Source organism: Phyllobates terribilis, unplaced genomic scaffold, assembly GCF_046119375.1.
Source record: "Phyllobates terribilis strain yellow unplaced genomic scaffold, ASM4611937v1 Scaffold_25__1_contigs__length_18738178, whole genome shotgun sequence".
Lineage (NCBI taxonomy): Eukaryota > Metazoa > Chordata > Amphibia > Anura > Dendrobatidae > Phyllobates > Phyllobates terribilis.
This window is the reverse complement of record NW_027362785.1, coordinates 6,242,734-6,257,010: the sequence shown is the minus strand read 5'-3', so window position 1 is coordinate 6,257,010 and position 14,277 is coordinate 6,242,734. Positions and strand designations below refer to the sequence as shown.

General features: G+C 63.7%; 1 protein-coding gene across 1 annotated transcript in view; it reads left to right on the top strand.

The window, feature by feature from the left end:
• Positions 1-3,612: 3,612 nt before the first annotated feature.
• The window catches only part of LOC141176336 (uncharacterized), an 18,947-nt gene continuing 8,282 nt past the window's right edge, over positions 3,613-14,277 (top strand). The window contains exons 1-12 of the mRNA XM_073660277.1: positions 3,613-3,782; positions 5,076-5,750; positions 6,075-6,188; positions 6,298-6,357; positions 6,465-6,597; positions 6,720-6,776; positions 7,065-7,130; positions 7,204-7,263; positions 7,334-7,393; positions 7,567-7,641; positions 7,909-8,013; positions 8,087-8,143. Of these exons, the coding sequence (XP_073516378.1) occupies positions 5,085-5,750; positions 6,075-6,188; positions 6,298-6,357; positions 6,465-6,597; positions 6,720-6,776; positions 7,065-7,130; positions 7,204-7,263; positions 7,334-7,393; positions 7,567-7,641; positions 7,909-8,013; positions 8,087-8,143 (1,453 nt within the window). The 5' untranslated portion in view covers positions 3,613-3,782; positions 5,076-5,084. The remainder of the gene's footprint in view (positions 3,783-5,075; positions 5,751-6,074; positions 6,189-6,297; positions 6,358-6,464; positions 6,598-6,719; positions 6,777-7,064; positions 7,131-7,203; positions 7,264-7,333; positions 7,394-7,566; positions 7,642-7,908; positions 8,014-8,086; positions 8,144-14,277) is intronic.

The following is a 14,277-nucleotide window of genomic DNA, read 5'->3' as shown; positions in this document are numbered from 1 at the left end:
CTGGCGCCCTCTGCTGGTCACTCATGTGCTATAACAGTGTGTGGTACTGGCGCCCTCTGCTGGTCACTCATCTGCTATTACAGTATGTGGTACTGGCTCCCTCTGCTGGTCACTCATCTGCTATAACAGTGTGTGGTACTGGCTCCCTCTGCTGGTCACTCATCTGCTATAACAGTGGGCGGTACTGGCTCCCTCTGCTGGTCACCCATCCGCTATTACAGTGTGTGGTACTGGCTCCCTCTGCTGGTCTCCCATCTGCTATAACAGTGTGTGGTACTTGCGCCCTCTGTTGGTCACCTATCTGCTATAACAGTGTGTGGTACTGGCTCCCTCTGCTGGTCACCCATCCGCTATTACAGTGTGTGGTACTGTCTCCCTCTGCTGGTCACCCATCTGCTATTACAGTGTGTGGTACTGGCTCCCTCTGCTGGTCACCCATCTGCTATTACAGTGTGTGATACTGTCGCCCTCCGCTGGTCACCCATCTGCTATTATAGTGTGTTGTACTGGCTCCCTCTGCTGGTCACCCATCTGCTATTACAGTGTGGTACTGGCGCCCTCTGCTGGTCACCCATCTGCTATTACAGTGTGTGGTACTGGCTCCCTCTGCTGGTCAGCCATCTGCTATTACAGTGTGCAGTACTGGCTCCCTCTGCTGGTCATCCATCTGCTATTACAGTGTGCGATACTGTCGCCCTCCGCTGGTCACCCTTCTGCTATTACAGTGTGTGGTACTTACGCCCTCTGCTGGTCAGCTATCTGCTATTACAGTGTGTGGTACTGGCGCCCTCTGTTGGTCACCCATCTGCTATTACAGTGTGTGGTACTGGCTCCCTCTGCTGGTCACCCATCTGCTATTACAGTGTGCGATACTGTCGCCCTCCGCTGGTCACCCTTCTGCTATTACAGTGTGTGGTACTTACGCCCTCTGCTGGTCAGCTATCTGCTATTACAGTGTGTGGTACTGGCGCCCTCTGTTGGTCAGCCATCTGCTATTACAGTGTGTTGTACTGGCGTCCTCTGCTGGTCACCCATCTGCTATTACAGTGTGTGGTACTGGCGCCCTCTGCTGGTCACCCATCTGCTATTACAGTGTGAGGTACTGGCGTCCTCTGCTGGTCACCCATCTGCTATTACAGTGTGTTGTACTGGCTCCCTCTGCTGGTCACCCATCTGCTATTACAGTGTGTTGTACTGGCGTCCTCTGCTGGTCATCCATCTGCTATTACAGTGTGCTGTACTGGCGTCCTCTGCTGGTCACCCATCTGCTATTACAGTGTGCAGTACTGGCGCCCTCTGCTGGTCACCCATCTGCTATTACAGTGTGTGGTACTGGCTACCTCTGCTGGTCACCCATCTGCTATTACAGTGTGCTGTACTGGCGCCCTCTGCTGGTCTCCCATCTGCTATTACAGTGTGTTGTACTGGCGCCCTCTGCTGGTCACCCATCTGCTATTACAGTGTGTGGTACTGGCTCCCTCTGCTGGGCACCGATCTGCTATTACAGTATGTGGTACTGTCGCCCTCTGCTGGTCACCCATCTGCTATTACAGTGTGTGGTACTGGCGCCCTCTGCTGGTCACCCATCTGCTATTACAGTGTGTTGTACTGTCGCCCTCTGCTGGTCACCCATCTACTATTACAGTGGGCGGTACTGGCTCCCTCTGCTGGTCATCCATCTGCTATTACAGTGTGCTGTACTGGCGTCCTCTGCTGGTCACCCATCTGCTATTACAGTGTGCAGTACTGGCGCCCTCTGCTGGTCACCCATCTGCTATTACAGTGTGTGGTACTGGCTACCTCTGCTGGTCACCCATCTGCTATTACAGTGTGCTGTACTGGCGCCCTCTGCTGGTCTCCCATCTGCTATTACAGTGTGTTGTACTGGCGCCCTCTGCTGGTCACCCATCTGCTATTACAGTGTGTGGTACTGGCTCCCTCTGCTGGGCACCGATCTGCTATTACAGTATGTGGTACTGTCGCCCTCTGCTGGTCACCCATCTGCTATTACAGTGTGTGGTACTGGCGCCCTCTGCTGGTCACCCATCTGCTATTACAGTGTGTTGTACTGTCGCCCTCTGCTGGTCACCCATCTACTATTACAGTGTGTGGTACTGGCTCCCTCTGCTGGTCACCCATCTGCTATTACAGTGGGCGGTACTGGCTCCCTCTGCTGGTCATCCATCTGCTATTACAGTGTGTTGTACTGGCTCCCTCTGCTGGTCATCCATCTGCTATTACAGTGTGTGGTACTGGCGTCCTCTGCTGGTCACCCATCTGCTATTATAGTGTGTGGTACTGGCTCCCTCTGCTGGTCAGCCATCTGCTATTACAGTGTGTTGTACTGGCGCCCTCTGCTGGTCATCCATCTGCTATTATAGTGTGTGGTACTGGCTCCCTCTGCTGGTCACCCATCTGCTATTACAGTGGGCGGTACTGGCTCCCTCTGCTGATCACCCATCTGCTATTACAGTGTATGATACTGGCTCCCTCTGTTGGTCACTCGTCTGTTATTACAGTGTGTGGTACTGGCGCCCTCTGCTGGTCACCCATCTGCTATTACAGTGTGTGGTACTGGCTCCCTCTGCTGGTCATCCATCTGCTATTACAGTGTGTTGTACTGTCGCCCTCTGCTGGTCACCCATCTACTATTACAGTGTGTGGTACTGGCTCCCTCTGCTGGTCGCCCATCTACTATTACAGTGTGTGGTACTGGCTCCCTCTGCTGGTCACCCATCTACTATTACAGTGTGTGGTACTGGCTCCCTCTGCTGGTCATCCATCTGCTATTACAGTGTGTGGTACTGGCGCCCTCTGCTGGTCACCCATCTGCTATTACAGTGTGTGGTACTGGCTCCCTCTGCTGGTCATCCATCTGCTATTACAGTGTGTTGTACTGGCTCCCTCTGCTGGTCACTCGTCTGCTATTACAGTGTGCGGTACTGACGCCCTCTGCTGGTCACCCATCTGCTATTACAGTGTGTGATACTGGCTCCCTCTGCTGGTCACCCATCTGCTATTACAGTGTGCTGTACTGTCGCCCTCTGCTGGTCACCCATCTGCTATTACAGTGTGTTGTACTGGCTCCCTCTACTGGTCACCCATCTGCTATTTCAGTGTTTGATACTGGCTCCCTCTGCTGGTCACCCATCTGCTATTACAGTGTGCTGTACTGTCGCCCTCTGCTGGTCACCCATCTGCTATTACAGTGTGTTGTACTGGCGCCCTCTGCTGGTCACCCATCTGCTATTACAGTGTGCTTTACTGACGCCCTCTGCTGGTCATCCATCTGCTATTACAGTGTTTGGAACTGTCGCCCTCTGCTGGTCATCCATCTGCTATTACAGTGTGTGGTACTGGCGCCATCTGCTGGTCACCCGTCTGCTATTACAGTGTGCTGTGCAAGGCGCCCTCTGTTGGGCACTATCGGCTGTTGCAACGCATCTGCCCTTTGCTCAGAGCAACGCAGGCTGTTCTTTGTTTTGTACATCGCCGCCCTCTGCTGTTCATTCTTTGGTATTACAGCAGGCGGCCATTTTTCTGTAGTCACGTTCCCCTCACTTTTAGTATTGTTTTCATTCCTCTTTTTTCTACTTTTTCCTGTGACCACGTGATGAAGGCTGGCTGTTCATTGGTTGCTTTATGTCAGGTGACGTGACTCCATTAGACCCGAGCTGTGAAGTCCATCTGGGCGGCCTTCGCCTCCTTCTGTCTCCCGCCTGCGCTCTCCGGGGATTATCCGCTGCTGCACCGAATCCTGCGCCTGCTGCTGCCACGGTCAGGTCTGTCGTCATCATTACGTCATGTCCCCGCAGTGCTGCACCACAAATCTCAGCATGCCTGCTCTCAATGGCTGGTGACAACTGCATGTCCGTGTGCTGAACAGTGCTATTACATCAATATCACAGGGTATATCGCCACACGACTCGCTACACGTATACCAATCCGCCTCTCTGCGCCCCTCGCCTGTCCCCAGCGCCTCTCTGCGCCCCTCGCCTGTCCCCAGCGCCTCTCTGCGCCCCTCGCCTGTCCCCTGCGCCTCTCTGCGCCCCTCGCCTGTCCCCAGCGCCTCTCTGCGCCCCTCGCCTGTCCCCGCCGCCTCTCTGCGCCCCTCGCCTGTCCCCGCCGCCTCTCTGCGCCCCTCGCCTGTCCCCGCCGCCTCTCTGCGCCCCTCGCCTGTCCCCAGCGACTCTCTGCGCCCCTCGCCTGTCCCCGCCGCCTCTATGCACCCCTCGCCTGTCCCCGCCGCCTCTCTGCGCCCCTCGCCTGTCCCCGCCGCCTCTCTGCGCCCCTCGCCTGTCCCCGCCGCCTCTCTGCGCCCCTCGCCTGTCCCCAGCGACTCTCTGCGCCCCTCGCCTGTCCCCAGCGCCTCTATGCGCCCCTCGCCTGTCCCCGCCGCCTCTATGCGCCCCTCGCCTGTCCCCGCCGCCTCTATGCGCCCCTCGCCTGTCCCCGCCGCCTCTATGCGCCCCTCGCCTGTCCCCGCCGCCTCTATGCGCCCCTCGCCTGTCCCCGCCGCCTCTATGCGCCCCTCGCCCGTCCCCGCCGCCTCCATGCGCCCCTCGCCTGTCCCCAGCGCCTCCATGCGCCCCTCGCCTGTCCCCGCCGCCTCTATGCGCCCCTCGCCTGTCCCCGCCGCCTCCATGCGCCCCTCGCCCGTCCCCGCCGCCTGCCTCTTTGCGCCCCTCGCCCGTCCCCGCCGCCTGCCTCTTTGCGCCCCTCGCCCGTCCCCGCCGCCTGCCTCTTTGCGCCCCTCGCCCGTCCCCGCCGCCTGCCTCTTTGCGCCCCTCGCCCGTCCCCGCCGCCTGCCTCTTTGTGCCCCTCGCCCGGTCCTGCCACCTAATCCCGGCTCTATACCCCCCATTACATCTCATCAGGATAGCTCTGCAGAGTACTTCACTATCAGGGGTGACATTGGTAGATTTTTGGGTGGAGACCTCAGGCGGTGGAGTAGCGTCACCTGTAGGCCCCAATTTTTTCCCGGTGTTACTGTTTGCTCTGGGGGGTTGGATATGATTGGGGTGGTCCTTCCCCCCCCCCCCCCCCCCGATCACTGACGTCTCCTCTTCCTCTAGGTGGGGGCAATGCCGAGCTGCATCGTGAAGGGCTGCACCCACTACACCGGGATGAAGGCCTCCAGCCCCCTGCTCACCATGCACGTCTTCCCCCGGGAGCTCAGCCGCATTAAGCTTTGGCTGCAGCAGATCGGGCAGAATTTTGGGGACCTCGACAATTTTGCGACCAAGGTGTTTGCTGAGGCGAGAACGGGGAAGTATCGCATTTGTTCGGCCCACTTTGCGCCAGGCAGTTACGCCTCGCAGGGGAGCAGGATTGTGCTGAAACCTGACGCCATCCCCACCCTGTTCCCTGGGATTTACTCGAGACCCCCGCCGGACTGGAAGCCTCTCTCTGCGCAGGACAAGAAGCCAGAGACTGCTGGTAAAAGTGACAATATGGACGCCTCAACGGTGAAAACCCCCGCCCAGAAAAAGGAGGACAACATGGACAGCACGAAGAGGCTGCAAGAAGGAGCGCGCCGGAGCCAAGGTGCCAAGCAGGGCCGGAGCCAGGGCCCCGCACAGGAGCGGCCCCTAGACGTCAATGGTCGGTACACGAGCGTCGGCAAGGAGTCCGGACACAAAGACCCGAAAGCCAAACCCGACCAACTCAGCTGCAACTGGTCCTTACCGATCCCGGCCAACATCGCCGAGGAGAACAGACGCGCCCTGTGGTCCCTGGAGAACGTGCTGGTGAGCAAGTAAAATCTGTGCAAGATACTAATCACATGCAGAGCCGCACTCACAAGCTGCATGCCAGGGTAGTGGGCGACCCTCGGCGGCTGGTGGGGCGACCCTCGGCGGCTGGTGGGGCGGCCTGGATAGCGGGCGACCCTCGGAGTTGCGGCCTGGGATGGGGGGCGACACCCTCGGACATAAGTAGATTATACAGATTATTTCTGTGAGGAGTTGAGCGGCTCCAGGCCGCCGCTTCTCCTGGGGTCTTGGGGGTGGGGGGGGGGGGTGGGAGTCCTCGGAGCCGTCCCGCAGTTACTGACTCTTCTTCCCCGTCTCCAGGTTTCCCTCCTGCAGCATTTGGCGGAGGCTCCTCTCACCTCCCGATCCCAGAAACAGAAGACGACCCGGCTGCTGAACCAGACCGCCGAGATCGTGTCGGTGCTGACTGGCGAGGTGAGACCGGCACTGGGGGGGTCGGGTCCTGATGGGGCAGGGGTGTTGGTTGTCTGTGTACATGTACGTGAGCTGAACCCTTCAGATGCCATTTCCTTGCGTTTCGCAGGAGTGGACGGTGGTGAAGAAGAACTCGCACATCAGCAAGTTTTACAACATGATACGAGAGGTGCGTGGGGCGTCAGGTGGGCCGTGAGAGGGACGGTCGGGGGGACCCTCATACCCTCATGAGATGCGCCAGGATGTGGAGGTGACCGGGTGAACTCTGGGTTTCAGGTTCCCATTAAGGTGGGAGACGTGGCGGTGTTCTTCTCCATGGATGAGTGGGATTACATCGAGGACCACGAGGAGCATTATAAGCACGTGATGGTGGAAGAACCCAAGAGCTTACAGTATAACGGGAGCGCAGGTGTGACGCCGTCTGTAGGAGGGGAGGCGGGGTGCAGGCTCTGTGGGGGGGGGGAAGCGGGGTTCGTACTCTGTCTGTAGGGGGTCCTTCTGGGCTTTCAACTTTTGTTTTGTCCCATTTAGATGGGATGAAAAGTGACTTTTTCCCGGAGATGCAGAGCGAGCAGAGACCGAGCTTCAGTAAGTGCAAGACGCAGGTCACAATTGCGCCGCTGTCGTTGTCTCCCCGCCGCCGCCGTCTCCCTCGCCCCCGCCGTCTCCCTCGCCCCCGCCGCCGCCGTCGTCTCCCTCGCGGTCCTATGTTGTGTTTACAGCTCCTGTGCAGACCAATGTGTCTGATCCTGCAGCCTCCACTAGGGGGAGCAGCGGCCTGTGCAGCAGTTAGTGGGGGCTTACCTGTTCTCTGAGCAGCGCCCCCTGGTGTTTGGGACAGTAAATCTCTTTAATATGTTGCTCTGTGACTCACAGGTGACGCAGACTTCGGGGTTCACCTAGACTACGTGCGGACCCCCGTGTCGCCCCCTTTGCACACAGGTGAGTGGTGGGTGGGGTCCGGCACAGGCGGCTGCGGCCTTCGCTGATCCGCTCATCTTCTGTCTCCGCTCAGATAAAGAAGTTGCAATCAGCTGTAAAGACATCGAGGTCCTGGAGATGAGCTGCTCCTCAGGTGATGATCCGCCGCCGGCTCCACCGTTTCTTCTCAGCTGTTTTCTAATTTTCGCTGCTTCTCTGCACAGATGACTTTATTGAACTGTCGTCCGAACCCCCCCAGAGCGAGAGAATAGATGCTTCCTCAGGTAACAAACTGATGACAGCAGCGGGCTGTACCAACTGCCGGAGGGGCCCTTCCAGCTGAGTCTGCGCCCCCCAGTAACTTTGTCACTTCTGTGTCCATTCTGCACCTGATGGGTGTAGTACCGGAGAGCCGACAGGTGTAGTAGTTGTACCCATCACACCCTCCATCTTACAGGAGACAAGGATGATGAGGACCACCCGGTTGATCCCCGGAGCCCCCCGCCCTCCTCACCTCCCCCACCACAGACAGGTGAGACGCCGGTCACTCTGAGATCACCAGTGATGGCGACAATCCACAATTAAAGAGCCGGCACCCTTTTATAGGATGTAAGGGAGGGGGTGACATTGGCTGGGTCTCAAACAACTACTGTGTGGTGTCCCCTGTCCCCCTACGTGTGGTGTCCCCTGTCCCCCTACGTGTGGTGTCCCCTGTCCCCCACCCCCCACATGTACTGTAAAAGCCCTGGGGCCTCAATGCCAAGATGGCGGCTCAGACTGTGCGGCGTTTTCCTTTTAGAGAAACAGAAAGAAATAAAAGACGATGATGAAGATGACGATGGTGGTGATGACAGGGACACCAGCGAAGAGGAGGAGGAAGAGGAGACGCCCGATCCGCCCCCAGGTAACACGTGATCGGCCTCCGGGGGCCGGGGAGACTCAGATCTTCGCTCACCCTCTCATACTTTTCTGTGCAGATAACGTCACGGCAGAGCGAGTGCCGGAGCCCCCCAAAACTACAGAGCCGCCCTCAGGTAATGTCCGCTGTAGGGGGAGTGAGTGTCCATCAGTCTTGTGTGGTCGTAGGGCCGCCGGTGGGAGCGGTAGTGGGGGGAGGGGGAGAAATGACTGCCACCCCGCCCTCCTCCGCCGGGCTCACCCCGCCCTCCTCCGCCGGGCTCACCCCGCCCTCCTCCGCCGGGCTCGCCCCGCCCTCCTCTGCCGGGCTCGCCCCGCCCTCCTCTGCCGGGCTCGCCCCGCCCTCCTCTGCCGGGCTCGCCCCGCCCTCCTCTGCCGGGCTCGCCCCGCCCTCCTCTGCCGGGCTCGCCCCGCCCTCCTCTGCCGGGCTCGCCCCGCCCTCCTCTGCCGGGCTCGCCCCGCCCTCCTCTGCCGGGCTCGCCCCCGCGCTCCTTTTCCTCGGCGCTCCTCGTGACTCGCCCCCGGGGGCCTTACTGTTTGGGGTATATCACTGTGGTTGGCCCAGGGCGGACAGTGCACAAAGGGGTATCAATTATCGGTAAAAGTTAAGAGAGCTCGTGACGCCACCTGTGGTGTCTGGTGAGGATGATCAGCGCTGAGGCAGGTGGTAGGGCAGCTATAGATGGTACGGCTCCCCACAGGCGGAGCGGGCCTCAGGGCAATGTCAATATAGATGGTGAGGTGCGCTGGGAGTTGTAGTGCAGGGGGAGAACGATGACGCAGCCGGAGTAATGGACAGACAGGGAGTTTTGCTTTGTTACCTTTACTGGTACAGCTGGTAGATATGGTCCAGGGTACTCCAGGTGAAGGGCGCACTTTTGGACTTCTCGCCAGGGAGCGGGTATAAGGCCTCCTGATCCATGTCTGTCTCTGTGTAAGCTCCTGACCAGCCTGCAACTGGGCCTAGCTTATGTGTCCTGCTTTTACTCCACCTGTTGCTCTGAAGTAGGACCTCCGACTGGTAACCATTTCCCTGGACGTCGGGGCCTTTATGGTTCCTGGTCCTGTATGTGTCTAGCTTCAGGTTTGCCAGGGACTTGTAGTTCTCCTGGGATTCTGGTTATCCCTACTGGGTGTAAAGGGTCCCTGTAGGCTCGGACCCGGTGTCCGGTATATATACTGGGGTGAGCCTGGTATGCTCCTCTGCCCCCTTTATCACTCCTTCCTTCCTCTCGCCTTTGGCCACGCTCTGGACCCTCACTAGGCTTCAGTACTGCTGGAGGCCTAGCTTGCAGCACACAGCAGCCCGCGTGCTGCTCTCACTCTGACTACACACTGTAACACTAATCTCACACTAGACTGACTGACTGAGCTGCCTGGCTCCACCTTCCCTTTATATATCCCTAACAGGGCTCCATCTGCTGGTATGAGGTGGAAGGTGGAGGTGTTTGCATGTAGTGAGGGCCTCTTGTGGAGAAATCCATCCATGCACCCTTCTGGGTTCTGTGGCACCATGCGCAGCAGGATGCCACACTCGGCGCTCACCCCGCGCTCGCTCCTTCACCTCCTCCGCGCTCTCTCCTCCTCGGCGCTTGCTCCTTCTCCTCCTCCGCGCTCCTTCTCCTCCTTGGCGCTCACCCCGCGCTCCTTCTCCTCCTTGGCGCTCACCCCGCGCTCCTTCTCCTCCTCGGCGCTCACCCCGCGCTCCTTCTCCTCCTCCTCGGCGCTCACCCCGCGCTCCTCCTCCTCGGCGCTCACCCCGCGCTCCTCCTCCTCGGCGCTCACCCCGCGCTCCTCCTCCTCCTCCTCGGCGCTCACCCCGCGCTCCTCCTCCTTCTCCTCGGCGCTCACCCAGCGCTCCTTCTCCTTCTCCTCGGCGCTCACCCCGCGCTCCTTCTCCTCCTCCTCGGCGCTCACCCCGCGCTCCTTCTCCTCCTCCTCGGCGCTCACCCCGCGCTCCTTCTCCTCCTCCTCGGCGCTCACCCCGCGCTCCTTCTCCTCCTCCTCGGCGCTCACCCCGCGCTCCTTCTCCTCCTCCTCGGCGCTCACCCCGCGCTCCTTCTCCTCCTCCTCGGCGCTCACCCCGCGCTCCTTCTCCTCCTCCTCGGCGCTCACCCCGCGCTCCTCCTCCTCGGCGCTCACCCCGCGCTCCTTCTCCTCCTCCTCGGCGCTCACCCCGCGCTCCTTCTCCTCCTCCTCGGCGCTCACCCCGCGCTCCTTCTCCTCCTCCTCGGCGCTCACCCCGCGCTCCTTCTCCTCCTCCTCGGCGCTCACCCCGCGCTCCTTCTCCTCCTCCTCGGCGCTCACCCCGCGCTCCTCCTCCTCGGCGCTCACCCCGCGCTCCTTCTCCTCCTCCTCGGCGCTCACCCCGCGCTCCTTCTCCTCCTCCTCGGCGCTCACCCCGCGCTCCTTCTCCTCCTCCTCGGCGCTCACCCCGCGCTCCTTCTCCTCCTCCTCGGCGCTCACCCCGCGCTCCTTCTCCTCCTCCTCGGCGCTCACCCCGCGCTCCTTCTCCTCCTCCTCGGCGCTCACCCCGCGCTCCTCCTCCTCGGCGCTCACCCCGCGCTCCTTCTCCTCCTCCTCGGCGCTCACCCCGCGCTCCTTCTCCTCCTCCTCGGCGCTCACCCCGCGCTCCTTCTCCTCCTCCTCGGCGCTCACCCCGCGCTCCTTCTCCTCCTCCTCGGCGCTCACCCCGCGCTCCTTCTCCTCCTCCTCGGCGCTCACCCCGCGCTCCTCCTCCTCCTCCTCCTCGGCGCTCACCCCGCGCTCCTTCTCCTCCTCCTCCTCCTCGGCGCTCACCCCGCGCTCCTTCTCCTCCTCCTCGGCGCTCACCCCGCGCTCCTTCTCCTCCTCCTCGGCGCTCACCCCGCGCTCCTTCTCCTCCTCCTCGGCGCTCACCCCGCGCTCCTTCTCCTCCTCCTCGGCGCTCACCCCGCGCTCCTTCTCCTCCTCCTCGGCGCTCACCCCGCGCTCCTTCTCCTCCTCCTCGGCGCTCACCCCGCGCTCCTTCTCCTCCTCCTCCTCGGCGCTCACCCCGCGCTCCTTCTCCTCCTCCTCGGCGCTCACCCCGCGCTCCTTCTCCTCCTCCTCCTCGGCGCTCACCCCGCGCTCCTTCTCCTCCTCGGCGCTCACCCCGCGCTCCTTCTCCTCCTCCTCCTCCTCCCTCCTCGGCGCTCACCCCGCGCTCCTCCTCCTCGGCGCTCACCCCGCGCTCCTCCTCCTCCTCCTCGGCGCTCACCCCGCGCTCCTTCTCCTCCTCCTCCTCGGCGCTCACCCCGCGCTCCTTCTCCTCCTCCTCCTCCTCGGCGCTCACCCCGCGCTCCTTCTCCTCCTCCTCCTCCTCGGCGCTCACCCCGCGCTCCTTCTCCTCCTCCTCCTCCTCGGCGCTCACCCCGCGCTCCTTCTCCTCCTCGGCGCTCACCCCGCGCTCCTTCTCCTCCTCCTCCTCCTCGGCGCTCACCCCGCGCTCCTCCTCCTCGGCGCTCACCCCGCGCTCCTTCTCCTCCTCCTCCTCCTCGGCGCTCACCCCGCGCTCCTTCTCCTCCTCCTCGGCGCTCACCCCGCGCTCCTTCTCCTCCTCCTCGGCGCTCACCCCGCGCTCCTTCTCCTCCTCCTCGGCGCTCACCCCGCGCTCCTTCTCCTCCTCCTCGGCGCTCACCCCGCGCTCCTTCTCCTCCTCCTCGGCGCTCACCCCGCGCTCCTTCTCCTCCTCCTCGGCGCTCACCCCGCGCTCCTTCTCCTCCTCCTCGGCGCTCACCCCGCGCTCCTCCTCCTCCTCCTCGGCGCTCACCCCGCGCTCCTCCTCCTCCTCGGCGCTCACCCCGCGCTCCTCCTCGGCGCTCACCCCGCGCTCCTCCTCGGCGCTCACCCCGCGCTCCTCCTCCTCCTCCTCGGCGCTCACCCCGCGCTCCTCCTCCTCCTCGGCGCTCACCCCGCGCTCCTCCTCCTCCTCGGCGCTCACCCCGCGCTCCTCCTCCTCCTCGGCGCTCACCCCGCGCTCCTCTCCTCCTCCTCGGCGCTCACCCCGCGCTCCTTCCTCCTCCTCCTCGGCGCTCACCCCGCGCTCCTTCTCCTCCTCCTCCTCCTCGGCGCTCACCCCGCGCTCCTTCTCTCCTCCTCCTCCTCGGCGCTCACCCCGCGCTCCTTCTCCTCCTCCTCCTCCTCGGCGCTCACCCCGCGCTCCTTCTCCTCCTCCTCGGCGCTCACCCGCGCTCCTTCCTCCTCGGCGCTCCACCCCGCGCTCCTTCTCCTCCTCGGCCGCTCACCCCGCGCTCCCCTCCTCCTCGGCGCTCACCCCGCGCTCCTTCTCCTCCTCCTCGGCGCTCACCCCGCGCTCCTTCTCCTCCTCCTCGGCGCTCACCCCGCGCTCCTCCTCCTCCTCGGCGCTCACCCCGCGCTCCTCCTCTCTCGGCGCTCACCCGCGCTCCTTCTCTCCTCCTCGGCGCTCACCCGCGCTCTCCTCCTCCTCGGCGCTCACCCCGCGCTCCTCCTCTCCCCTCGCTCCCCCTCCTCCTCCTCGGCGTCACCCGCGCCTCCTCCTCCTCGGCGCTCACCCCCGCGGCTCCTCCTCCTCGGCGCTCACCCCGCGCTTCCTCCTCCTCGGCGCTCACCCCGCGCTCCTTCTCCTCCTCCTCGGCGCTCACCCCGCGCTCCTTCTCCTCCTCCTCGGCGCTCACCCCGCGCTCCTCCTCCTCGGCGCTCACCCCGCGCTCCTCCTCTCGGCGCTCACCCGCGCTCTCCCTCCTCGGCGCTCACCCCGCGCTCCTCCTCCTCGGCGCTCACCCCGCGCTCCCTTCTCCTCCTCCTCGGCGCTCACCCCGCGCTCCTTCCTCCTCGGCGCTCACCCCGCGCTCCTCCTCCTCCTCGGCGCTCACCCCGCGCTCCTTCTCCTCCTCCTCGGCGCTCACCCCGCGCTCCTTCTCCTCCTCCTCGGCGCTCACCCCGCGCTCCTTCTCCTTCTCCTCCTCCTCGGCGCTCACCCCGCGCTCCTTCTCCTCCTCCTCCTCGGCGCTCACCCCGCGCTCCTTCTCCTCCTCCTCCTCCTCGGCGCTCACCCCGCGCTCCTTCTCCTCCTCGGCGCTCACCCCGCGCTCCTTCTCCTCCTCCTCGGCGCTCACCCCGCGCTCCTTCTCCTCCTCCTCGGCGCTCACCCCGCTCCTCTCCTCCCCTCCTCCTCGGCGCTCACCCCGCGCTCCTTCTCCTCCTCCTCGGCGCTCACCCCGCGCTCCTCCTCCTCCTCCTCGGCGCTCACCCCGCGCTCCTCCTCCTCGGCGCTCACCCCGCGCCCTCCTCCTCGGCGCTCACCCCGCGTCCTCCTCCTCCTCGGCGCTCACCCCGCGCTCCTCTCCTCCTCGGCGCTCACCCCGCGCTCCTTCTCCTCCTCCTCCTCCTCGGCGCTCACCCCGCGCTCCTCCTCCTCCTCGGCGCTCACCCCGCGCTCCTTCTCCTCTCCTCCTCCTCGGCGCTCACCCCGCGCTCCTTCTCCTCCTTCTCCTCCTCGGCGCTCACCCCGCGCTCCTTCTCCTCCTCCTCCTCGGCGCTCACCCCGCGCTCCTTCCTCCTCCCCTCCTCCTCGGCGCTCACCCCGCGCTCCTTCCTCCTCCTCGGCGCTCACCCCGCGCTCCTTCTCCTCCTCCTCGGCGCTCACCCCGCGCTCCTTCTCCTCCTCCTCGGCGCTCACCCCGCGCTCCTTCTCCTCCTCCTCGGCGCTCACCCCGCGCTCCTTCTCCTCCTCCTCGGCGCTCACCCCGCGCTCCTCCTCCTCCTCCTCGGCGCTCACCCGCGCTCCTCCTCCTCGGCGCTCACCCCGCGCTCCTCCTCCTCGGCGCTCACCCCGCGCTCCTCCTCCTCGGCGCTCACCCCGCGCTCCTCCTCCTCGGCGCTCACCCCGCGCTCCTCCTCCTCGGCGCTCACCCCGCGCTCCTCCTCCTCCTCCTCGGCGCTCACCCCGCGCTCCTCCTCCTCGGCGCTCACCCCGCGCTCCTCCTCCTCGGCGCTCACCCCGCGCTCCTTCTCCTCCTCCTCGGCGCTCACCCGCGCTCCTTCTCCTCCTCCTCGGCGCTCACCCCGCGCTCCTTCTCCTTCTCCTCCTCCTCGGCGCTCACCCCGCGCTCCTTCTCCTCCTCCTCCTCCTCGGCGCTCACCCCGCGCTCCTTCTCCTCCTCCTCCTCCTCGGCGCTCACCCCGCGCTCCTTCTCCTCCCGGCGCTCACCCCGCGCTCTCTTCTCCTCCTCCTCCTCCTCGGCGCTCA